Consider the following 26960-nt stretch of genomic DNA (forward strand, 5'->3'; position numbering starts at 1 on the left):
CCCAGGGATGATCCGTATGTTCAACAGGATTTGATTGTTTTAATTGTAACTTCTTCAGTATACACAGAGCGTGAGAAAGTACACAATAAGTAACAAGACGTGGCACTTCAGGACAGTGTCTAGTAGGCATGGTGATGTTAGGTTGACGGTTGGACTTGATGATCTTGGAGGTCTTTTCCAACCTTAATGTTTCTATGATTCTATGATTCTAACTCCTTGGCCTTATGTATGAAAAAAACAGAAGATATGCAAGGAAGAAGCGTTACATCACAGCAATTCCCTTGTTTCCTCCTTTGAGCTCTAGCTAAGCTCTAGAGCGGGGGGCAATGGGGTTGCTGAAACCAGATGATTCCACATTTTAGAACAACGAAAAAAAGCTGTTTATTTGGCACTATAAAAGCCTGGACCCTCTTGCAGTGATTTTGGAGACCTCACCTATAAGTGGACGCACTGTGTAGGACCTCCCACTTGCCGGGACAGGCTTTCCAGTTCCTCGCTACAAGTGGAGCTCGCCAGTGACTGCGGATCTGGATGACGATAAGATATGAACAGGGCAACTGGTGATGTATCTTTTTTAACCACTCCACTTATTTTCGTGTAGCAATGATTAGACGCATTACCTTTAAATGCTATTGCTGTTAATCTGTTGATAATCACTACTAATCCTTTATTACCTTCTCTATTTGAGTAAATCAAGTGAAAATTAATTTTGTGGAGTATTTTGGTATTTGACTCTTTTGTGCTGATCCTTCTCTGAGGTAAAACATACGCTTGGCTGAAATTAATCAAAGGATGTTGCTTAATGTTGTAGGTAGGAACAAAATAAAGGTTACAGCAGCCAGGTATCCTTGGAGGCAAGAGACAGAAACTCCCCTACCCACCAGGACGCGCATCCTGGTCGAGGACAATAGTGTATTCATGGACCTGTCCAGTGCGTATTGTGTGCAGGTGATCTATGGTTGGTCAGATAAGCCTACGCTGGACCCTAACCAAAAGTTGTGTCCTGAACTGCCCTGAGGCGATTTTAATGCTAAAAATTACTCCCCTTATGAATAACAAGTATGAATAACAAGTATGCTAACGAACAGGACCTCCCTAAATGTTTAAAACATGAACGTACGTAATAATGGGCAGTGGGAAAAGTATGGGTAGCCAGTTATTTTATTTTTTTTTTCCTTCTTATTATTATGTATAAAAGACCTCTTGCATTTCTAAGAGGAGCGCTAGCTTTGCGGGATACCACCTAGCACCTACCTTTGCGCAAACACGAAATACAACCATACCTCTCCTGCGGGCCTTAAGCGGTTTCTGTGCCCCGGGTGAAGGGACCCAGACTCGGGACAACAGTTTGGAAATGTTTCACCGTTACTGACCGCCTACTGATACAGCAGGGCGGCTTTTACCGGTCGGCTACAGCAGGCACCCATAAAACCTGGTTTAGGTCTGAGTTTAGCAGAAGTTCGGAGCTGTCGGGGCTGTGACGGCAGTAGGCCTGTCACAGCGCGGCCCCCTCGGACTACCGCACCCACAATGCGCCGCGGAGCCTCCTCCGAAGAACTCTCCTTTGATTGGCTGTCACCACTACGGGGTCCCTGCGGGCTGAGCCAATCCACGTGCGGGGGCTGCCCTGCGCCGCGCCGGGTTGGGCAGTGCTCAGGCGCCGCGCAGGGCCCGCCCGCCGCGATCCGCCGGGCCGGTGTCATTGCCGAAGGGGACGATGTCTCACTGCAGCCGCGCCGCCGCCCGCCTCCTGGGCCGCTTCCTCCGCCGTGAGTACCGAGCTGCCGGCACCCCCCACCCCGCGCCGGGGCCCTCCTGCTGCGGCCTGCCTCCCCCCCGCGCCGCCCCTCCGCAGTAGGCCGCGGGGCCTGCCGTGGGGGCGGCCCGCCGCCGCCGCCGGGGCCCGGCCGCATTCGCCCGCCACGGGAGGGGAAGGGGCCGGGCCTGCGGCGGGGCAAGGTCACCCGGGGGATGGGGGAGCTTTCCGCTTGTCCCCATCGGCAGGCCTGGGGGTGCGGCGAGCGAACCCCTCTGCCGGGCCTGGGTCGGCTGGCGGAGCTGGGGCCGCTCGGGCTCAGAACGGGAAGGCCCGAGGGGGGATCTGAGCGCTGTCACCGGTGCCGGCAGCCCCTCTTCCAGAGCGTTAGGTGGAGGGAGGGAGGCGGTATCGGGCACGCCTGGCTGCAAGGAAAACTGTTTTAAAAAGTGACAAAAAGTTTTCGTCTTGAGGGTGGTCAGGCGCAGGTACGGGGACACAGAGAAGTTGCTCAGTCCGTGACATCCCCGGGAATGCTAAAAACTGGACGAAGCCCAGAGGAAGCTGGTAGAGCTGGAGGTAGTCATTTCGAGTGGCAGTTTGGACTAGAGACCTCTTGAGGTCCCCAAATTACCCAACACAAGTTGGTGAAGTTGCCTAGAGTAAGAATATCAGCCTTTAATTATGGAGAACGCCAGCAGTTTGAGAACTAATACTTCAGCTTGAAACTTTTTGTATGTGTTGTTCTGAAGGTCACAATAAAAAATAAAGTGCCTTTTTCTTTTCAGTGTGTTTTTTTTTTTTTTTTTGTGCAGTCAATGCTGCGTCCTCTACTGAAATCAGTGTGCATATGCCTAAGAATAACAGCAGTGTCTTGGAATCTGAACTGAGGAATTGGTGTATTAATCCTTGTTCTTGCAGCAGGGAATTAATGGACAAACTTAAACCTACCTCATTTCACTGCACCCAAAGTTTTTTTGTTTTTGTTTTTGGTTTTTTTTTTTTGTTTTGATGTGGTGGTAACTTGCAGGTCAGGGTCTGGTACCGTGATCCCACAACATTTTAAGCTGGACTGAGTTGTTCCTGTGGCACAGCTGCCATCCCCTCAGGTATCCATTCCTCCCTCTTGTCTTCCACGAGCATGAGCAGAAAACTGTTTTCTTACTGTACTGTTAATTTCTGCCAGTTCAGCTCTTCGAATTGGCTCCCCTGAGTCAAATGAGAATTGACTCAGATGGAGGGAACAGATGGGAGCGTAGCACCTGCACTTTTGGTTAATTTGTGCTCCCAGCAAAGCTACTCTTTGGTGCAGTTTTACATGTTAAAAGCCCTTTACAAATAGCAGTAAGAGATTCAGGGAGAAGTGATTAAGATGATTTTGAGGGGGGTGGAGGGGAAGAAGTAGCCTAAGTAGTCCAAGACGTGTTCTGTTTGCACCAGTTCATGAAGTCTTCTGAAGAAAACTCCTGCACGATGAAATAGTCTGTCCTTCATTTGAAATGTTTAGTTTGAGACTCTGCGAAATGCTAAAAGACCGGACTTTGTAAGTAGGTTTTCAGTAACAAATAATTAACATCAGCTTCTCTCAGTGGTGATTAAAAAGAATGAGTTTCTAGTGTGTTCTGCTGCAAAAGAGATGCAACGTCTCATTTTGTTGGTGCACTGCCGAAGCAGACGTGCAGGGTGTGTATCCGTAAGGTTCGGTTCAACTTGTGAAAACGCGATAGGAAATGTGTCCGTGCGTGGTAGGTGGTGGCTCAAACGTCGGCCCAAAGCACTGTCTGTGGACGGACCGAGTCAAGAAAGACCTGTGCCGGTCTGTACCAGTCTGAAGAGAGTCTCTGTAGGCACCTTAACTGCGATCACAGAGTCAGGGTGAGGGATTTTACGTTCTGGGCATGTTTGAAGGCTTTGGAGAGCTCTTAGATTAAAAGTTTACAGTAAATTATGTGAAGAATTCCTGCAAAAAATAGCAATTTAAATTGAAGAATTCGAAGGGTTTTTTTTTAGTGTAAACAATGTTGGGGGAGGAAAGCTCCCAAAGCACGTTCTTGGTGGAGTGCACGTGGGGAAAAACAGTTTGTTGCCTTACAAGAAATAGTTGATTTGGGCTGAGAAGAACGTGCCTGGGGGCTTGCAGTTTGAGATGCTTCACTCTGTTTCAGCGTCATAAATAGGGGGAAAGCTTCTCTTTCAAATGCTGCCGTGTCTCCCGTGACCCCCTGCAGTCAGCGATGTCTGGCGCAATGAAGGGGGATTTCTGATTAGGAAGGGGAGATGTGTCGAAAGGACCGACATTTTTCTGAACGCCGTTTGCCCATTAGTCCTATTTTTGTTGGGCACATAATCCTCTTTCAAACCAGGAGTAAGGTATTTGGAGCAATCCCTCAGTAGTATGAAAGCTTCCTTGTCAATAAGCATCATCTACTAATGCAACTGATAACTTCAGGGGTGAATTCTATGGATGGGTTTGGGGAGAGGAGAGAATTATCCAAGTGTAGTCGTGTGTGTGGATATGTACATATGAAGACTAAATCCTAATAAAGGACTCAGATGGGAACCTGTGTGTGGAGCCCCCAACACAAGAAGGACATGGACCAGTTGGAGAAGGTCCAGAGGAGGCCAGAAAGATGATCAGAGGGCTGGAGCATCTCTCCTGTGAGGCCAGGCTGAGAGAGCTGGGGCTGTTCAGCCTGGAGAAGAGGAGGCTCTGGGGAGACCTTATAGTGGTCTTCCAGTGCCTCAAGGGGGCTGCAGGAAAGATGGGGAGAGGCTGTTCAGTAGGGCCTGTTGTGATAGGATAAGGGGTAATGGTTTTAAAATAGAGGGGGGTAGATTTAGATTGGATATTAGGAAAAAATTTTTTACAATGCGAGTTATAGAACACTGGCCCAGGTTGCCCAGAGAGGTGGTGGATGCCCCATCCCTGGAAACGTTCAAGGCCAGGTTGGACGGGGCTGTGAGCAACCTGATCTGGTTGGAGATGTCCCTGCTCCTTGCAGGGGGGTTGGACTGGATGGCCTTCAAAGGTCCCTTCCAACCCAAACCATTCTATGATTCCATGATTCTATTCTTGTTATTATCAAGCTTCTAGTCAGTAGACTCTGAAATGTGCTGCAGCACTTTGGTCTTTTGCCAAACTTTTTTTTTTTTTTTTTTAATTAGTGTCAATGCTTTTCTGTAATGTAAGAAGCTGTCCAGAACTGTTTCTGTTCTGTCCCCTTCAGGCCATGCACGTGTAGGCAGAGGGATGATAAAGGAGATAGTAATAATCTATAAAAATGCAAATCAAACAACATGTGCAAAAGATGGAAGGGATTTCTCAGGAACAGACTGAGAGACTGTAACTGACAGAAAAATAAGGAGAGTGTGTGTGGGAAAAAACCTAACCAAAACAAAAACCCGAAAAACAACCACCCCAACATTTTAGTGTTTTGACGAGTGCTTTTTGTAAGTGAGTTCCCCTGGGACCGACCTCTGTTTTCCCCATTTGCGTTGGAGCGTGTATGATTTCTAAGGCTTTCTTCTTTTCTTCTGTAGGTGATAGACAGGAAAAGGAATATTTTCCTTCACCTCCAAGTTCTCTGGCTGTTTCAAGGAGTAGTAGAGGGAGAATTTAATTTATTACTTGTCGGTCTTCTGGCAATGTAGGTATCTGCTCAGGTCCTTCTAGAAAGGAATCTCTGCTGTTTTGCCGTGCTTTTATATTGTGCTCAGATGCTTCCTCAACTTCAAAACTTTCTTTTCATTTTGTCTGGGATAAATGTGGGCAAGAGGGAGGCACACTGATTTGGATTCCTGTCCGTAGCTGTAGGGAATCTTCCCAAAGTCCTGAAAATAGCGAGTTTGCAGCTTTGTAAAGCTTGAGTGAGGCAGAGATTTAACCCTTGATATCTGTGCTCTCAACTGGCTGACACAACACACATGAGCTGGGCAAATGCAGCTTGGGCTGTGTCTTTTTAAGTGAGATTTGGGCTTGGGAGGTCTTGCTGCTCAGTAAGTTCCTGAAAGCTCCGTGTAAATGGTATTTACATTTGATGTGTGCTTTAAAATACCTTGCAAGTGGGTCAGTTTTCTTTTTGACATGGAAATTCAGGTTCGGACTTAATGATAACTAATAGTGTGTGTTTGTGGAAAGGCTTTTTAATTGTAAGTGAGCTCATGCAAATGAGCTTAAAGCCCTGCTCAAGGCTACAAATTGTGAGTTTTGCTTTTACGTGGTGTATGTTGGAAGTAACTCTGTCACTTGGTTTCTAGTAAGCTTGCTTTCTTGTAAAACAACTGATGTTTTATGTACAGGCAAAATTTAGATCTTGCTTTTCAAATCTGTCCTGCGGCAGCAGGGTTTTGGTATTTGAGTACTTTTCATAGCTACTTGGTTTTCCCGAACAATGGACTCAAATAGGTTCTTGCCACAGTAAGTCTCTAGCTCTGTAGAGGCTAAAGCACTGGAAAGCCAACATAAATGCACCTTGTTATTTGCATAACTTTTTGGTTTTTTTTTTTTTAAACCGCAAACTATGCAGAACAGAACAGGAATGGGGCAGAAGTGAAAGGATGGATTTCCTGGGAAAGATTATCCAGTTTCTTATTTTAGTTTTAATACTCCTTTCAAAAGGTCTATTATGGACCTTTGTTGGACACAGTAGTGTTATGTTAGACCTCTGATTATACGAAATACAGCAGTTCAGCGTGCTTTCGGTAAGATTTGGGTTTGGTAAGACTTGTCCTGGTGCTCTAGGACTTCATCTGGAGCCTGCATCTTTGTAACTTGGCCCGGAATTTAGACATGTGCGTTGAGATAGCATTACCAATCATCTGGTTTTTACCAGATTTCATGGCTGAATCCTGGTAACCAGAAGAGCAAATAATTTTTTTTTTTTTTTTTTGGTCATGTCTTGGTGAGAACGTGCATTTACAGCTGGGCACCCTAATTTGCTCTAGTAAAAGCAGTTGCCTGAGCGGGCGTTGGAAGTCGTGAAGCAGTACGAGGTAGTGAATGGAGGTCCTGGGTGGAAACTGAGACTTGGATTCTATTTCTGACTCTTACCTGCTGTGAACTTAGGCGTGCCATTTCGATTTTCCACCTGTTTCCTTCTCATCTTCTATCTGTCTTAAGTATTTACATTGCTGGCTGTTTGCACCCAGGACTTGCTGGTTTTTTGCCGCGTATAAGAGAACCTCATCTTGACCGATGCCTCTGCTGCTCTGGCTGTGCTGGTAACCAGGGGAAAACTTTACTGCTTCAGACAAGGAGAAATACAGAGCTGCATCAGGTTTAAAAACCCAGCAAAACTCATACTTATCCAGCTCAGAAAGTGCAAGGTAATTTTTTAAAAAACAAATTTATTATTTTTTTTTTCCAAAATGTATTGCTCCCAAGACACGTGCCCATGCTTCCTAAGCTGCTTCTCTCTGAAGATAGCAAATGGCTCAAGCCTGTGGCCAGGCTTTTTTGAACCAGCTGTATTTTCTCTGAACCAGGGCTCTTCAGTCGTTTAAGAAGCACAGTTTTCAAGAGTGAATCCATACAAAGCTTGGCATTTAAGCCAGTTTGTAGTTATCAGTACAGAAAAATAATTTTTTTTTTTTTGTACTTTGATAGTGTGGAAAATGCTCAAAAGATTCTTATCCTTGAAAAATATACCAATATAGATTCTTCAAAACTGAGAATTGATGAACTTAAGCTTTCAAAAACATTTTTCTACCCTGCAGGCAGCCTTATAACTCCATTCGCTAAATCTTAGCTTCGGACAGGTTTTGTCTGTTACTGCTTTGTATTTCTCCTTGGTAGAACAAGTTTTGTAACAATGTTTGTGGATAAAGATGTGATTTAGGTTAAAACCCTGCGGGGCGATAAGCTGATACGCCCTTTGACCGCTCTTGTTGCAAGTTTACTGCGTGCTAGTCTGTACGTTTCTCTTTAAAAGCTAGTTGAATTTTACTTTTTGTTGGTCTGAAGGTGAGTTGCTGCCATGGCTCCTTAGAGAATAGCAGGAGTTGGTTGGAGTTGAAGTCCTGTGTTTGTCAGCACTTTTTAAGAACAGAGCGCCTTAGATTTAGCGATAGCACTGGTGTCTCTAGGCTGCTGCTGGCATAGTTGTATTTTTCTTTTCACTTTTTTTTTTGAATAGAAGTAAAGCATAAAAGCAGTGTATCACTAAAATTTAGTTGGCAAAAGTACTTGTGGAAGAGTCCTGTGTAGCTCTTTGTGATAGAAGCGTGTAAATATATGGGTCTTAAATTTTCTACCCCACAGAAATTGTGTTGTTATACAATGTTAATAATGCACCTCAATAAATTCTGTGCATTAACAATTGATATTGAAGAATTCTTTTTCTCCCTTCTTCCACTTTTGCTTGCTTTCTTAAAAAAAAAAAAAACAACAAAAAAAAAAAAAATCAGTTCTGATCCCCTCAAAACTCTGGTATTTGAAAAAGCATATGGCAATGAATATAGACAACGCGTGCGTCCTTTTTATACCAGAAGATCTCTTTTTCCTCCTCATCTCAAGCTTTCTTGCATGGTGACATTGTGTACATTGCTTTTTCATCGTTTGATGTCAACATATCTTTCCCTTCAGCAGAGATGCAGTCATTCTCCTCTTTTTGATACCAGCATGCACTGTGCTGTTTTTCTGTAGTTGTGTTTTCTTTTTTTTCAGGACCAGAGTTTTGAGAACTAACTGGGAGATGGTTCTGATGGAGTATCTGGAGAGTTGCATTTCCCCACGAGCCCAAGTGCATTTCAAGCAGTGATGCCTAGGCTCCTGTAGCTACGCCTCTGTTGGAAAAAGGGCTCTTGCTCTGTGTCTTGCTTGGCATTAGGCTTCACGTGGGCTGAGGGACCGTCGACCTCTTCAGTATCTCTCCTTGTCTAGCGTGGACTGCGCTACACTCACAGGTGTAGCGTAGTACCTATGTTACAGCGGTCTCTGGGATATCAGGATTTTAGTTCACTTTGCAGGATTTCTCAGAGGACAGAGACGAGTTCGTTTGCAAATAAAAATAGTGGTTAAGATGATGTTTCCAGCTGCTGTTTGTCGTGACTGGAGTTCTGATCTTAAGTACCCGATCTGAGAAATACCCAGCCTGATTCCCAGCAACCTGAGTAATCGCAATGATAGGTAGGGTGAACTGGAGGTGTTTAATATCTTAGAATAACAGCTTTCAGAGCTGCTTTTTGAAAACATGAACTACTGGATCAATTAATCTTTTGGTACAGCATTAATGTATATGCACTTGCTTGATAGGACCTTTTTTGACTTACAGTGGATTAATGGTTTGCCATCTCTTTTCTTTTTTTCTTCTAGTGCAACAGAATGGAGTACGACACTGCTCCTACTCAGCATCAAGGAAAAATCTGTATATTAACAAAAATACAAAGGTTATCTGTCAGGGTTTTACAGGCAAACAGGTACGTATGTAAACTATTTCTTCTGCCACCCCTTCAGTTCAGAAAGTTAGTTGGCCATAACCCATAATAAAATAATAAATAATAAAAAGGATTATTTGCTGCGTTTGCCTGTGTTGGTAGGAAGCTGGAATTTGTTATCTGGAAGGTCCCTTCAGCACTTTAGTTTCCTTTCTTTGGTCCAAACAGACTTTTTTTCCTTAAATTTAATAGGCTAGACTTTTTTTTTTTTTTTGCCTGTGCGCAAGCTTAAAACTTGGTTTTGAATTATCTCTATTATATTACATTTGATGTTTGTGGTTGATTTTGGTCTTAAGCCTTTTTATTGCATACAGCTGAAAGGGTTTCTTTGTAAAGGGAGATTTGCAAAAAACTACAAAAACCTTACCATTTTAGAAGTGACTCTTTTACAAATGCCATTGAATGTCAATGTCTATGAATTAAATTTCTGGTTTTATTTAAAAATATTTAATAATTTTCTCACATTCACTCTTTTAAACGTTTGCAAGGGGAGAAGACTGCTTTTGCTGAAACCATCAGCTTGTCATGGATGAGAATGCTAATTTCTTCTGTTTCATTATAGTGTTTGTCATCTGCCAGACTTGATGTGGAAAGTAAAATGTGGCTGCTATGGCTGCAGGTGTATTAGCAACACACAACAAAATATCCTTTAATGTGCAACCACAGTGCTCTGGTTTAAAAGAAAAAGCGTAGCATATTCTGAATGCTTTTAAAACGTGTTGATGTGCTCTTCAAAATAGCTGATTGTGTATATCGTAGAATCAGAGAATGGTTTCGGTTGGAAGGGACCTTAAAGGTCATCTAAGTCCAACCCCTGCCCTGGGCAGGGACACCTTCCACCAGAGCAGGTCGCTCAAAGCCCCGTTCAACTTGGCCTTGAACACTTCCAGGGATGGGGCATCCACAGCTTCTCCGGGCAGCCTATTCCAGTGCAGAAGTATAGTGAAAACTTCCCTTCTCATTGTAAATTTAAGGGCCATAAATTGCCTTCAGAATTGTAGATAACATCAACTTTTTTTTGGTTCATTTAATTTGCTATTACATGCCTTTTGACTCTACTTTCTTTCTCTCTCATAGGGCACCTTTCACAGCCAGCAGGCACTGGACTACGGCACCAATTTAGTTGGAGGAATTTCTCCAGGGAAAGGAGGAAAAACTCATCTGGGTCTGCCTGTGTTTAATTCTGTGAAGGAGGTAATTTGCAGCAGTGACTGCAGGGCAGACAATTTAATGCTACTGAAGGGCTCCTTATTTCATCACCCACACTGAAGAGACATATATTCGAGCCATGGAAGACACTGTGCTAGAAATGAAATAGCTCCCTCGTAAAAGAGGGAGCAGTCGGTGTGGTCGAAGCATGAATTTGGATTGCACTGTGGAGTTCACAGAACCTGAATACATTTATTTTATGCATGCAACTAGTTTCTGATTGATTTTGATGTATGAGATGAATTTTTAGGAAACTGTTATCTCAGTGTATTTATGATAATGTTCACGGAGCAGATCCTTCCCCGACAGTGGTTAGTTCTCGGTTCCCCACTTGCGCTGTATGTGTCCCATCTTCAGTGAATTTTAACACTTGTTTTGATTATAGTAAATGAGTACATATCCATTTACTTAACTTATGCCTGTGAATTGACGCATTTTAGATGACTAATTGTCAAATATTCTCTTTGACCCCACTAAATGCTCGATATCTGTTTTTGTTTTGTCCATTGCAGGCCAAAGAACAAACTGGTGCTTCTGCCACTGTTATATACGTACCTCCTCCGTTTGCTGCTGCTGCGATCAATGAAGCAATTGATGCAGAAATACCCTTAGTTGTGTGCATTACTGAAGGTATTCCCCAGCAGGACATGGTCCGGGTTAAACACAGGCTGCTTCGGCAGGATAAGACTCGACTAGTGGGCCCGAACTGCCCTGGAGTCATCAATGTAAGTGACTTCTGGATCTGCTCCAAGGCTGAACCATTCTTAGTGATGGTTTGAATGTTCCATCTGACTTCTCCCACTCTTTCCTTAGCCTGGAGAATGTAAAATTGGTATCATGCCTGGTCACATTCACAAGAAGGGAAGAATTGGTGAGTTTTTGAATATTTATGCATCACCTAAAACTGAAGTTTAGTCGTCTAGTGTTCTTATTCATGAGGCTAGTCACATCCTGCCCTGAAGACAGTGGATATAACAGCTTGTCTGGCCTTCAGTTTGTAAGTGAACATCGCCATTATCTTGGGATTGGAGAGCATGAAGCTCTCCAATGCTATTCCTTCCAACAGCTTGGCTCCTGAGGACTGGGATCCTACACCTATAGTGAGCTCAGTATTATAGCGAAGAGAAGAGATTACAGGCAGATTTGTAACATGATAATTTAGACAACTATACCATGGTGAGTGGAAGTGACAAACGTACTCACTTCTCAGGGGAATTAAGGTCAGAAAGGCAGTGACTCGTTCATAATCATATGCTAGTTACACACTCTGTAGCGTGCAAGTCGTCTGTCCTGACTTCTGTTGGTTCCTTGTTCGAAACGATAGAAATAACAATTTGGTTATTTTGAAAAATAATGCTGTTCAGGAGCTATAAGGAAAATTATTCCAAAATACGCATTTGTTCTTAAATAGAGCTTCAGAAACATTATAGATGGTGTATGCTGCTGCTATCTGTCAGCAGAGTAACCAGTTTAACTTGAGTAGAGTACTGTTTGCAACATTATACTTTTAAAAAAAAAAAAAAAAAGTTGTATTTACTGTGGGAAAATCTGTTCAATGCTCTTGAACTATGTGGGCTTGGTGCAGTTTTTCTAACACAAGAAACTCTCTGCTACTGGACCACTTCTGCCTTGAGAATAAGCTGTACCTAGTGAATGCGGGAGAATGTGTTAATACTTGTCACATCTCCAGCTTTCGGAACTACCTATAAACCTGGGATTGAGAAATCAGATGACTGCAATAATGCCCTTTCAAAGGGCTTCAAGACATTGCACTATGACTGTAAAAGGTAGCATCAGCCCATGTTACCATCAGCTCCCTTCTGAACTGAAGTTCTATTAAGATTTTCTAAATATCTACAAGACGTCCCGTAGTCACAAGATATTAGAATCTGAATGCAAGGCACATCAAGTGCAAAAGAATATCTTAAATCCTGAATCCAGTTGCCCCACTGTTGCTGGAAATGCTTTCAATGGTGATCCAAGGATCAGGGAATAAAAATGTAACTTTGCCGTCTTCCCAGCTTTGTCTAACACGATGACCTTTGGTGATACGCTCACCAGCTTTCTATTACTGTGAGGCGTCCAAGAATCATTTGATAATCTTGGGATGCAAGCTATAAAAATAGCCACAGCCTTTGGACCTTTATCCGTAGCTTCTATGATGCAATCTGATCTTAATAGTAAACATAACTAGAAAAAAACTGTTTGGTAGTAGACATCTGTGCTGTCCGATGACATAAACTGCTGATAAAACCGAATTTGTTAGTCTAGTGGTGTATTTTTTCCCTCTGTTCATGCAATATACTTAGATGACTTGAAGTAGATGGAAGATGGTGTCTGTTTTTCCTGGAAACTTTCCCTCTTGTAGTATTAACAGAAACCTTGATTTGGAAGAATGAACAGAAATCTTGATTTGGAAGAATGAACAAAAAAACATGCAAATATTTTGCCCCTGATCTAGACCCTTTATTACCTTCCATCTTGAATTTAAAACTAGGGTTATGGTCTCTTGTAATATTGTGATGTAAATGCTGAATGGGTATTGTAGAGCAGTGAGCTGCAGCAACAAATACCTTAACAGTGATAAACTGCATTTTTGCAGCTTATTTCTGTTCTGGAGGCTCTCTTGTGCATCTGGCCATACTGGAGATGTCATTAATGCAGAATTCCTCTGTGAACTGTTGAGCTGCAACTCTATTTCAAGTTCAGTGCGTCAGCTACTCACATACAAGACAAGAAATATATTCTTCTATTTTGTTTTCAGTTTTCTTTCCTGGTAAAGCTATATCATGAGGAATGGTCTCTCAGCCAATGTCACTGACTTTCTGGACAGGTTTGTTCTGTTGACAATTAAGCGTCAAAAAAGGCCAAACACGAAATATGATTCTATGGATAGAATCTTATATAGAGTTTTCATGTTTTTGCAAGGATAGCTGGAAACCCTAGTGTCTCATGTTCAGTTTATTAAGGTGATTTTCATGAATTTAAGAACAGCCACCTCTAGTCATGCGCTCAGTTAGCTGTGTTAGTGTTAAGTTTATCTCCTTTTCTTTCCGGAAGGTATTGTGTCAAGATCTGGAACCCTGACATATGAAGCTGTTCATCAGACAACGCAAGTTGGATTGGGGCAGTCTTTTTGCGTTGGTAGGTTTCCTCAGAAACAGCCTATTGTACCTAGACCAATCTGCTTTTTCTTTACAAGAAGAAATTCAAAGTAATTTGTTTTTGCTGAATGGCAATTATGTTGAGAAATGAGATCCCTATGTGCTGTGAGGAGTATAACCCATCTCTATTATAATTTCCCCATCAGATTAATAAAAGCCTAGAAATGAGCTTTGAGTGGAGAACTTCCAGCAAATATAATGTAAATTTGGAAACAGATTTTCCCAAGAAGTTTAGTGTTTTAAAGGGACAGGGTGTTCTTGTGCATTTATATGAGTATGTTAAGTAAATTCAGATTTCTTACAGCAAAATTCTAGAGCTGGGGTCCTGGTCCTGCTGTGTACAGAGCTTCTGTATAAGGTGTAATATTTTGCTTATGGTTTGAAAGTTGATTATTCACATATCAAAGCATTCTTTAAATAGCGAGGGAGATGTTTGGAGTAGGAATTTGGCACTCTCTGACTTGGGAAGAGCCTTCAGAGCTGCCCCTCTTATGAGCCTTTGGGAATACTCTTCATGCTGAAGTGTATGTTGAAACTTTTCTTGTAAATGCAATATCATTATCTGGAGTTAGTGGGGGTTTTTTTTTGTGATTTTAATTTTTTTTTTTTTTTCCAGGGATTGGAGGCGATCCCTTCAATGGAACTAATTTTATTGACTGTCTTGATGTCTTCCTGAAGGATCCTCATACTGAGGGGATCATATTGATTGGGGAAATTGGAGGAAATGCTGAAGAAGATGCAGCAGCATTCTTGAAAGAAAATAATACCGTAAGTCTTAAACAGTTTGCTTCCAAATACCTTGGTAGTTAGCCATCTTCTTCTGCCATGTCAAGGAAAACTCAATTCAATCTCTAATCTCTATTTACAAAAATACCAAACAGCCATACTTTTATTAAAGAGAAAGAGTTGAAATTATGAGCTTTATCTGGATTGATCTAACTGGAGAGCAATGTCAACGTTAGATTTTTAGTCCTGTAATGATATTTGTAGTGAACATTCTGTTTTTTTGTAATATATGTGGCTCTGTAGAGGATGTTTTAAACTTCCTGATTACTTCTGGTTTATGATGCTTATTAGGAGAGAACGTATTCCACACTGTTCAGACTATTGATTCTGTGTTTGAGATTTGTAGCTGTTTAATATATTTGCCTGGCTAGTTGATGTTTTAAAAAAAAACCCCAAAACGTCTGCCATCTGGAATTCCTTTTTATCCCCCTCTCCCCCATGTGAAACAGTACCTTTTCTTTCTTCACAGGGTCCAAACGCCAAGCCGGTAGTGTCATTCATAGCTGGTCTGACTGCTCCTCCAGGCAGGCGGATGGGTCATGCTGGAGCCATCATTGCTGGAGGAAAGGGTGGAGCTAAAGAGAAGATAGCCGCTCTTCAGAGTGCTGGTGTCGTTGTCAGCATGTCTCCTGCTCAGCTGGGTAGCACCATCTACAGGGTTCGTTAGTTGGAAGTTGGTATATGTACTCATCCAGAGCAAGAAGCTGCTTTGGAGAAAATAAGGGTTGGGAGTACCTCTCCTACCCAAATCTTCTGAATTTGATTAAACATAAGAACTCTGTTGACTGCACAAGCTGCAGTTATTACTTGGAAAATATGCAGACATGGTTTTATGTAATGTTGCCTTTATAGAAAAGTAAACATAGCAAAATAGAGAAGAGATTACATTTTGCTTTCCAGTGCAGCAGCTTGTTGAATTGTGTTTTCTAGATGCAAAGCACCTGAATTAATTTAAAATATGAAAACATTCTTTGAAAGTAGGATATTTGAGGAAGGAAAGCCTTAGCATATAGGTCTACCTGTTTTAAAGATTTGTGGTTGAAGGCATACAGCTGAAAAACTTGTATGGAACAGGATTATTAGCATTTTTCTTAATTCATGTCCCCAAAAAGACATTGTCTCACAGCTAAAGCAGATGCATTAATTCAGCTGTGCTAGGTTTTTTTGGTTTGGTTCCCCCTGCCCTGACCATTTGTCAAGGAGCAAATGGTTCCTTGACAGCATTGCAATCCGAGTGCGGTGCACTGACTGCACTACTGGTTTTTCATTGCTGGTTTGTTAATGCGAGGTGGGAAAATGTTTATCCTCCTTTCCTCTAACTTGCGTACGTTATACATTTTATATTTTAATTCCTAAAATCAGATTGGCTAAGATAAGTACAGAGTAATTTAGAATAAAATAATAACAGGAGCATTTTCTTTTTTCCCCGCTGGTAATGTCTGTGTCCTATTTACAGGAGTTTGAGAAAAGGAAATTGCTGTAAGAGAAGACACTTCGGAATACTCTCTCCGAAATAGCAGTGCAGCACCTGGCACTCCGCTTATCTTTTGTCTTCTAGTCTTCGGTTGCCCACGTAACTGACACTGGTCTTTGAATTTGACTTGGAAGCCATAAACCTCCTGGCTAAATCTGTTTTGATGTCTCCTTGGTTCAGACATGATCATCCCATTGTAAATCACAGCAAATTAATAAATCTACTACTAAATCTGATTCGTCTTTTGAATTCCTGAAGCAGAGCTGTTTCTTCAACCATCATAAACAAAATAATCAGCCTTGAAGGTCTGAATCTTTTGTAACTTAAGCACTGCCCATTTTAAGGTGAAGTCGCTTATAGAGATGCTTTTAAGGATCAAGGCACTGACTTTATGCGCATATTGCACTTCACTTTGTTTTTAAAAAGTCCAGTCTTACTTGTTCATTGCTGGGAAGTATGTTTGTTTGAACAATAGGCCAAAGTTTCCGTCCACTAAACCAAAACTGCTGGGTCTGAAGGGGTTGCTTGTTGATCCATGTAGCTGGATATGCCTGAAGTCCAGACTTTCTTTTCAAGGCTGATGAGCCATGCACAGTGTAGTCCTTTACTGGCAGGGAATTTGTTTCTTGTGTGGAGAGATGGAAATTTTATTCGCAAAAGTGAATCTATTTTCCCATGCAAATATATACTCAAAATTGTCTGTGACTATGAAAATTATTTGATCTTCAGCTTACATTATCTTAATTTCCTCTTTATCTTAACTGTGATTGCGTTGCTTGTGTGTTCTGAAATCCTACTAAGATTGGGACATAATGGAGGAGAATTGCTGTTCTCTGGAAAAGAATGTAATAAGGTATCTTTTATCTTTCTTGTTAACCACTCCCAGTACTGTAATGGAAAGCCCTTTTTTAACTTTGGAAATAGCTCAAGCACTGTGCCTGTAAATGTGTTACAAGTTTTATCAGGATGGACTAAACCCAAGATTGCTTTCTTTACATAGAGGACTGGAAATTCATGTAACCTGGCACTTGTCTAAAGCTAACCTTGTGTTCCATAAAGGTGCTGTTAAGAAAACCCGTGTCGTTATTTGTTTAAAACTGTTCTTAGTTTTCGTACTCAAATGCTGTGGAATTTCTCTTCCTAATGCAAGCAGTGAGCAGGTATCTTGATGCTGACATTCACAGCTGCTAGAGCTAAGCCCTGACGAAATGCCTAAAAGAACAGCACCTATCTCCAGTGCACTGGATGTGTGTTCATGTGCCTCGTATATGGTCAGGCATCAGTCAGATGATGCAGGTCTTAGGACACAGACACCGGACGCTGTGTTATTCACCTTGAGATGATGTACTAAAATGAACCTAACATCCTGTCACGAGACACTGAAAAGCAGTATTGAGTGGTAAATCTTTTGATAAAGCCTATGAACGACAGATAGGAATTTTCTTACTGCATCTGCTCAGTTTTCTGGATTTGATCTGAAGCAAAAAGACCGAACAGCGCCCTTTAACTAGAGAAATACCAGTGCTAATGTGTCTCAGTCTGTGTAAGAGTGCAATTCTTCAACAGTCAATGTCACGATATTGCAGCCTGTCTTAGGAGCCTGCTAATCAAAGTAACTCCCCATAGTGGTGGGCTTTCCACAACACAAATTTTGGGATGGGTAGTGCTTCTTGATGAACTGCTTGAATTTCTTAATTGCCACCAGCGTTGTAACAGATGACCTTCCAGGACAACTGAGATGCAATATGTTTCCTGCTCCATGGAAGCTCTTTTAGAGGCACCAGCTATTTTAGAAGACAGCTATAAACTCCAATGACCGTTGTCCCCTGAGAAAGCGTTCCCTCATATCCTGAAATTTGAGGATGGGTTTAAAAACGTGACCTTGATTCTAATGTTTGCTGCTGTCATCTGGTGCTGCGCCTTAGCAGCTGCCTGGTTCTGTTCCAGCCTGGGGAAGCAATCTGTACCAGCCTGGGACTGAGCATCGCTAAGGATGGGGAAGAAACCTGACCTTGTCTGATAGAAAGGCTTAGCTTTCACAGTTTTCTCTTGCTGCCTGAAAGTGTGTACTTGACAAATATCGTCAGAGCCTCTTACATTGCTGATGACAATGTCTCTTTGGAAAACCTAATCACATCTGTTCAATACCATATGTACTTGTGAATAAATATTTTGAGTAATCTGATCTGGAAAATTGTACATTTATTTATTTTTAAAGGCAAAAGCTAAGTTAGTGTTGAGCCTTAAACCTGTTACTACTTTACAACTTAATATTTTTTATGTGCAGGAGAAACGTTGCTAATGTTACTGTTTGGGTTCTCGTTAAATTTTATGAAATAGTCCTTTTTTTTTTTTTTTTTTTTTTTCCCCTTGATCTAGACTTGTCCATAAATCACTTGCACTTTTGAGGGATAAATTCTAGGTGTTCATTTTCATCGGGGGGATTCATTGTCATGCCTATTTTCTTGAACATAGAGAAGAGGAGGTAGAGAGACTTCATTTTTTTTTTTTCCTTACGGGGCAATATTGGTCTTTGAATGATACCTAACACTCTCACTAGTAGGTGCTCCTTGAGTTTGATGATGTTAACAGGGTTTTTTTTGAGGTTAATTAGACATCTGTCACACCTAATGAATACTTGCCTTTTGTGGATTTTAGAAGATATTCATACCTGATTTTTTTTTTTTTCATCTATGTTTATGCTGTTTTCCAGGATGAATATTTTGTTTTGTAGTATTTTGGGGGAAGACAGTGGTAAGTTTATTCTCTGTACCTTTGTGCTTAAAATGATGCTCGGCCATGAGACTCTAGCAAGGAGATTTCTTAAGATTAACTTTACTGAAGCTCACCAACAAAAACAAAAGAAAATTGATGCCAGTTTGGTGAAGTAAGCTCTCTTGTGTGCACTGGAGATGGAGAGGGAAGGAGAGGCTGCCCAAAGATGGTCAGCTCTGTACTCCAGTGTCAAGATGTTCTTAAAACCGAGATTATTGAGATCATTAGTGGTGGATTTCTCAATGGCTGTTGTCATAGTTTCTGAGGTTCACCACAGTTCTTCACCTGGTGCCCGGTGAAGTGATTGGATCCCCTAGTAGCAGCCAAGTGAGGGGTGGGGGCAGAGCAAATTGGGCCAGAAAATGCCAGGATCTGTGCCCTGAGAGACGCCAACAGTGGTTTCAAGAAGAAGCTTGGGGGCTGGCTTCTGCGCTGATGGCTTCAAAGTGGTAGCCAACTTGTGATGCCCAAAGAATAAGCTCTTAGTTGTGTTGAAACTGTGGAATTAAGTATTACCTTAGCGAATATAGCCATTTGCTCAGTTTGAAATTGCCTTTGCCCTCCCTTTCCTGCTGCCTGTCACTGCTCAGGATTAGACCCAAGCTTTTTCGTAAGAGGGGCTGCGTGTGGGTCTGATAGCACAGGCGAGAGCCTGGAGTGGTGCCGTTGTGGGTACCTGGCAGGCAGCAGGTTTGGGGTGTTTTACATGGTGGACTGTTCCTCCCGGAGCGTCTGTACAGAGCTGTGAGTGCTGGGGCAGCCCCGGCTCCGTGGTGGCCAGAAATAGCTGGGGAAGGAGGGAGAGTCCATGTTCAATGTTTTCCACAGAAATTGTAATATCGAAACAACAGCAAAAGAAGTCTTGGACATCAACTTGCAGTACCCCACTAGCAATTAAATGGGGCTTATGCTACATATCTTTGGCCATGTTGATAAATAATTGGTTCTTCTGAATTAGTTCATGAGGGCTTAAACTGTGTCTCTTTATCCGATGAACATTGGATGATTAAGGCGTGTGAGTTGCTATGGGCAGCAGCACGGATGGGAATTGCTGTTTAACTTGCCTCAGAGCTTTGCTCTGTGCAGCCCAAAGCACCCTTCACAGAGGTGGGTGGTTGAGATGGGAGGTCGAGGAGGCCGAGGAAGGTGATTCATGATTAAGAGTAAGCAATGCACTATTCTGAATTTGTAGCAATGGCTCATCTGCCTCTCTCCCTCCTTTCCTGCCTGGCTTGTATAAGGAAGCATGGGAGCCCTTGTGACTGTATGTGTTACGGAGATGATTTGTGCAGGAGTTAAAACCTTGATAGGTAGTATTTTTAGGGGGGGATTACTTCAATATATCCCCTTTCCTCCTACCTGTGAGAATGGTTTAGTACTGAGTTGACCTGGAACCAAAACTTACAGTTCCAGTGAAAATCTGAAAGTTTTGCTCTGCTTAAAAACCTCAGGAAACTTTCTCAGAAGTGCACTGTGATTTTTTTTTTTTTTTAATATTTTATTTTATTTTATTGCTGATTCCAGTCTAGGCTTTCTGGGCCGTGGTGTCTTCAGCCTGGTATTTGTCAGACCTACGGAGCATCCATGGCTCACTCCCAGACTCAGACCCAGACCATTCGCTACCACTCAAACCACCCAAAACTTCTCATTAAAGACTGACGTGCTTTCTGTGACCTTGAAAGAAAAGGAAAGAGATCAGTGTCTGTTTACACAAACCACGTAAGTTTACAGAACTGGGAGAAAAGATGTTTTTCCTGTCCTTCAGTCACTAAACCACACCCAGCAACGTTTGCATTGGGTCTCTTAAAAACGGTTTTGTTGCTTTAAAAGACAACACAGCACATCTGTAATGCTACGAGATAGTTGCTGAAAAAACCCCACCAGCCCACCAACCTATTTCTTCTCATTTGTGGTTTTGCTCTCTAGGTGGCAGATTTTGACACTAAAACAGGGTTTGGTTTCTGCTCTGAACTTCGGGGCTGAAAATGTGCCAGAGAAATAGAAGATGAAAACAAGAACACCACTTCTTTAGCCTTTCTGGATGTTTTATTGATTTATGATCATATCCTTTTATGTGAGTTGGAGAGCGGTGGTGAAGAACCTAGCTGGTTTCCTCCCTGTGTTCTCAGTGTGTCTCTGATGTCGAAATTTCTTGTTGGTGTGAGTAATGTTGTCTGAACAGCATGGCTTTGGCAGTCAAATGGGACCTGCCTTAGAGAAATATCTATCTTCATTTTGAAAAGGACAAGAAAAGGCTTAGGCAGTTTCTTCAAGGGCTTAGTGATTCTGATTGAGCTTTTTTTTTCTTTTTATTCTGTTGCTCAAGGCTGGAGGGCAGAAGATAGGGAGGAGAGGTAGGGCTGTTAGGGAGGAGAGAAATGAATTGTCAGGCCTGAAAGGAATTTTTTTTTTTTATTTACAACAGAGGAAAAAAAAATCAAAACAACCCAAAGCCCAACCAGTGTGTAATAAAGAAAAAACCCCATGAAATAGTCACCAACTGCTGACTGCCTGGAAAGAGGCAGGAGGAGATTGAGCTCCATGGAAGAAAAGCATCTTCCACAACGTGATGCTCACCAGGCTCTGTGCGCTGGAGGTGCCCAGGGCGATGGGTGCAATGGGTGAGCAGCACCTTTAGGGACTGGACCGGTTCCGCTTCTCGAGCGTGAGCTGTGGGATGAGACCCATTTGGTTGAGGGTCTGGTGTCAGCCCTTGCATGGAAGAGGCTGCAAGGGGTCTGGTGGGCGAGGACCTGTGTTTGAAAACAGCTGCTGTGTACATGGAGACAGATGTGAGCATGCACCCGCCTGTGAAAGTGTCTCTGAAGGATTCACAGCCCGAGGGACCACATCTTGCTCAAGGTCATCCTCTCCTTTCTGCGTTCAGACTGCAAGTCTCACTGTTAAATATCTCTAGCTGCAAGGAGGAGAAGCAATAGGCAGAAGATTCAGTCTCCAATCATTTTAGTCGTTTAACTGGATGTATTTTATTTATCTTTCTGTAGGCAACTGTTATGTTTGTTCAAGACAGGCACTAATTTTTTTTTTCTTTCCCATGGCACAAATGAACTGGGAGTAAATCCAGCTGAAGCTTCATCGATGCCAGCCTAGACTCTGGTTCAGCTGTGTCCTGAAACATGGAATTCCGGGTGAGATCCATATCCATCTCCCAAAGTTTAGACACATGGCAGAATTGAGTGCTTGGAGAACGCATATAAGAAACAAGGCAGAGAGAGCAGAACCTGAGAAGCAGTCACGTAGACACATTTGATCACCGGTCCACATATGATCATTGATTTCAGCTGATTACAGCAGAAGGGTAGATACCCAAGGCACACGTGCTCGTACCTACATGGAGACAGCTACACCAGGAGGACAACTAGGTTGGCTCTGTCTGGAGATGTGCTGCTCTTCACTTGGCCAAGTGACTTACCCAAAGCCATGTTGAAGGTTTCTGCCAGGTCAGACACTGAGCTAGCTCTACTGAAGCCCAGTCTCACATTTCAAGTGTCACCTGAGTTTTCCTTCCAATTTCAAGTTCATGTTGTTTATACTCGGTATGCACTGTGCTATCCTCATTTCTGATGCATTGGAATGCAGCAGCAAATCCGTATTTTTCAATTTGTCCTGTTTATGGTACAGCCCATTTCTGTTGCAAAAACACTGTTAATAGGTTATTTAATGTGTCTTTTATAAATCATTTGAGAATGCTGACATCTGATTCTTGTACAGGGAACAAAATCATGCAGTGTTAATCTACTTTTTCTTGCAATGATGGAAAACAATATAATTAGAAGCCATTCTTTCAGCTTGGAAATTGTAAATGGATTGTGAATTTTATAGCAGCAGCCTTCAAAAAATAAACAAGAATTAGTCAACTAAAGAAAATATGCTCAGCTTGTTTCCAGCAGAGGCTGTGTTCTGTGGTTAACTTTAGGGTTTGTTGTTTGTTATTTTTTTTTTTTTTTAACTCTGGCAAATAGGGCATGCTTGGAAGCTGAAAATGTGGATTTTTCCCCAGGGAAAGCTGCTGCAGCACCAGTCCCTCAGCCTGAAGCAGGCACCTGCAGTCCTCCAGTCCTCTTTGCTTTCCAGCTTGAAGTTCACTTGGAGCATCTCTGGGAGGTATCAGTGAGCCTGTGGATCTGATTTACTTTGAAATTTGGTGAAGAAGTCAATGTACCCTAAATGGATATGAAAAAATGAAAAAATCCCACACCATCATGAAACAGGGGTGTTGGAGAACCTCAGAGACAGAATCATAAAGAGGGAAAGCAGCAGGGAAACGGTGGAGGGCAAGGGGAGTTGTCTGTATTTACTGCTAATATTTAACACGGTCTTGTTGAAGCACAGAAAAAAAATGCTTGTCCAGGTATTTATTAGCTCTGCTTATGATAAATAGGTAGAAATTCTTTTGCATGAGGTACTCAATGAGTACTGGGTGGAATTCACTCAGTGGGAGATTCCTTCTAACCTTGCCAGCCCAAGAGTGGAGGTTGTGGCTGGATCTGCAAAGCTGTGTAGGTATCTCAGGGCATCTCCTGCCCAATTTTTTGTGTCTCAGGAGCCTGTCACATGGGTGTTCTTCATTCAGGCACTTAAGGAACCCTCCTCTTTTCTTCTTAGAACCATAGAATCACAGAATGGTTTGGGTGGGAAGGGACCTTCAAAGCTCATCCAGTCCAACCCCCCTGCAAGGAGCAGGGACATCTCCAACCAGATCAGGTTACTCAGAGCCTCATCCAACCTGGCCTTGAATGTTTCCATGTTTCTCAACCTTGACCTCAGTGGTCCCAAAGGGAAAGCTATTCCCAGAGCTGTAAGGAAGCAATTTCCAGACAACTAAACACTACATTGTCAGCTTAGACAGTAAGGCCCCATTTGAATTTTATCGTCAAACCGTGAAAAGTGAGGTTTGGTAAACACCATGTATTCTTATGGAGACTTTGCTTTATGGTTAAAATAAAACCAGTAACAACACACTCTCTTCAAAATGCTCGTATCCATAAATTTGAGATCCCCCCGTTCTCCCCCCAGCCCGTGAGGTTTTGCCGACCTCCCTACATCACTGTCCCGCAGACAGAGCTGGAGACCCTCCCCTGACAGCTTTATGGCTGATGGCTGAGGAACAAACCGTTACTCCTTGCAAATTATTTTCTAGATTGCCACAAAAATATACATCATTGTGTCATGGGATGGCAACTATATTAAATCTGGTTAGATAGTTAGGGTGGGTTGCTGTCGTAAATCAGCCTCCACCTGCCTTGTTGTGGTGGAAATACAATCAATAGTTGTTGCAACGGTTTATATAGCTAAAAACATCTCCTTTTGCAAAACAGATTTTTAATACTTCTCCAATTCATTAACATCCTGTCTATTTACTGCTTTGAAAAAAATCAAGCAAGTTATCCTCTTGGAAATCTGCATTGTCTCTTCAAAAATGCATCAGGATGAACATTTGGAAGTTGTTAAAAAGGGGAATTATTTCCTCATGATAAAGAAAAGAAGAATGAGAACAGCTCAGCTGCAAAGATTGCGTTGTCAGTTCTGATTTAATGTGTGAATAATGCTAGTAGGATGGGGAGAACATCTCCTCACGGATAGATTGCTTTTGTCTTGTTAGAGTCTGTATGCTGGGATTTACAGCTTTAAACTGTTTTTGTGATGAGCTGGGGTTTGTTTCATTTCTCTTGACTCTAAGGATCAGCTGAACGTCAGTCATGCAAGAAGCTTGAAGATAGCTTGGATTAGAGGAAGTCGGCCTAAAGTTTGGACCAAAAGCCGTACTGCCATCTCTGAAGTTCTTCTTGTGTGCCTTGTCATTTAATTCTGCTCACAAGTGTCCCTGTGAGGTTGCGGGCCTGCTGCAATGACTGTATCTTCATCAGGAGTGGCAGTTGGGTAGTTCTTACCCCAGGGCTGTGGAGAAAAGCTTGAAAACCCAACTTGCCTGCAACCTAAGAGCTTAGAAACTGAAATCAGGGGAATTACACTGCATACTCTGGAGATGGGTGCAGCCATAAAATCCTTTTGAAGAGTTCCTTTGTGCAAAGGTGTAATTTTTTAGAGGGTTAAAGAGCTGGAGGTTTTGAGGACCTGTCTAACCTTTGCAGCAGCTTCCCATCTTTGAAGCCATTAAGCATCATGGCCAAAGCTCCCAGAGAGGATCTGAACGTGGAAGAAACGGAGAGCTTGCTTTTCTAACAAAACCTCTTCAGTTAATGCGAGTCAGCTACGTCAGGTCTGAGGTCTACCTGGTGGCAAGTGATGGCTTCCAGGTGGCCTATGGGAGAGCACAGTGGAGAGCTGTGCTTTGTTCCTTTCTCACCTGCGCTGCAACAGGGGAAAGCGATAGCCCGCACTCATCCTGCTGTGCCAAGAAAGCATGGCAAGCTTTAAAAGCTTTTCTCCTCGCCCAGTAATTTCTCCCACATCAATCTTTCACAAAGAGGATGCTTAGCTGGAAGTTTCCTGAGGAGGGAAAGGTGATGCAGGGCAGGCTCTTCTCGGCCATGAGCCCATGTGAGAAGCACGCTCAGGTTTCTCTCTCCTTTCAGGCTGATAAAACGCCCTGCTCCCATGTGGCTGCAGAGATACAAGGCTATGTACCCCGAGAGCTTGGGTCTGTGGAGATTTTGCAAAGACTGTGCAGCCTGGACTCTTTCCAGTGGGAGCATTGTTTGACTTGGCCGAATGAACCAGGTGATTAAAGAGAGGTAAGATTAGCAGCTTGTTGGCATTGGACTTGTGAATATTTTTATCCTATTCACTTATTTGGTTTATGTGTCTCTCTTTCTGATTACAGAAGCAAATTCCAGCCTTAGGATTTGACCATGATGTTCTCCACAGATGGGGCTCTAAAGAACAGCTAACAAATGCCAGTTGTCCCTGGCAGCAGGAGGTCCCTCAAGGGCAGAAGGCCACAAAGGCTGATGACTCATTTGAGCCATCGATGACCTCTGGTTCACCTCCTGTTTGCATCAAACCTTTCCTGCTCTCTTCCTTGTGGCCTGGTGAAGCCCTCCCATACAAAATACTAAAGAAGCAGATCTAGATTTGAACCACTGCTTCCACAGATAGGACAGCTTAAATCATGTTTATCAGGAATGAGTGTATTAATATCCTGGTTATTAATGACATACCTAGTAATTGATTTTTTTTTTTTTTACCCTAAAGAGCCTGAAAACTCTTTAGAAACATTACAAACTAGGAAATTATTCCTTAGGTGAGCTTTTAGGAGGCAGTAAGATGGAGCAGAAGGGGAAGAGACATCTGACAGTGCAAACGGTTGGCACAGAATGGGAAGAGAATGGTTTTGCTCAGCTCCAGATTCGATTCAGACAGCTAAATCCAGCTTTTGTCCAATATAGGAGTGGGATTCAACTTCCCACATGGAGATGCCAAGTAGCCAAAACTTCCACATGGGGCTTGTGAATATGATACATTGCCTATGGAAGACTTATGGGCTACAGGAGAGCAGATTGAGGCCGGGGAGGGTGGCCTGGGACGTCCAAACTGGCATAATTTAGCCTGGAGAAGAGGAGGCTGAGGGGAGACCTCATTGGTCTCTACAACAACTGAAAGGAAGTTGTAGGGAGGCGGGTGTTGGTCTCTTCTCCCAAGTAACTTGTGACAGGATGAGAGGAAATGGCCTCAAGTTGCATCATGGGAGGTTTAGATTGGATATTAGGAAAAATTTCTTCACTGAAATCTTCAGGCATGCAACAGGCTGCCCAAGGAAGTGGTGGAGTCACCATCCCTGGAGGTGTTCAAAGAACGTGTAGATGTGGCGCTTTAGGACATGGTTTAGTGGACATGGTGGTGTTGGTTTGATGGTTGGACTTGATGATCTTGGAAGTCTTTTCCAACATTAAAGATTCTATGATTCTATGATCATGTGGTTGCTAACTTGACCCTTAGATTTCCGTTGAGACTTAGCTTAGACAACCAGCTGTCTCCTGTATCTGGATGCCAAAATGTTGGTGTCCCTGGTGCTGAATCCAATTTTTAATGTCACTGAAGTAAAAATAAGAGGGGATATGTGCATGAATTTTGACATAGAGAAGGCTATGTTCATTAATGAGCTTCCTCCTTTGTGGGTCGGTCTGTCTGTCAAGCTCCTATCTGACCAAAGTGACACAGCATCTGCGTTTCTGTGCTCTGCTGCTGTTGAGGAGCTCTGTGCTGCCAGACCAGTATCATCAGTCTGTCTTTCTGTGATATGAATCCAAGTGTTCAGCTGTTAATATGTTTATTCAATTGGAAAAATGTTAGGAGTGTTTTCAGATTCCTCTGGAGCCTGTGACATGACGGGTATGTTGTGTCACTCTTCATCACCAAGAGATTTAAGAAGTTGTTTCAG

The 26960-nt window shown here is 42.6% G+C and overlaps 1 protein-coding gene across 1 annotated transcript; it reads left to right on the forward strand.

Annotated features, from left to right (window-relative positions):
* The first annotated feature begins 1642 nt into the window (after window positions 1-1642).
* On the forward strand, window positions 1643-18008 carry SUCLG1 (succinate-CoA ligase GDP/ADP-forming subunit alpha). The gene is made up of 9 exons (XM_086746825.1): window positions 1643-1769; window positions 9069-9172; window positions 10268-10384; window positions 10912-11124; window positions 11213-11270; window positions 13460-13543; window positions 14180-14331; window positions 14819-15007; window positions 15806-18008. The coding sequence occupies exons 1-9, from the start codon at window positions 1718-1720 to the stop codon at window positions 15830-15832; spliced, it is 996 nt and encodes a 331-aa protein (XP_086602951.1). The 5' UTR covers window positions 1643-1717; the 3' UTR covers window positions 15833-18008.
* The last annotated feature ends 8952 nt before the right edge of the window (window positions 18009-26960 follow it).

The sequence above is a fragment of the Chlamydotis macqueenii genome, chromosome 4 (assembly GCF_036417535.1).
Source record: "Chlamydotis macqueenii isolate bChlMac1 chromosome 4, bChlMac1.mat, whole genome shotgun sequence".
In the NCBI taxonomy this organism is placed as follows: Eukaryota; Metazoa; Chordata; class Aves; order Otidiformes; family Otididae; genus Chlamydotis; species Chlamydotis macqueenii.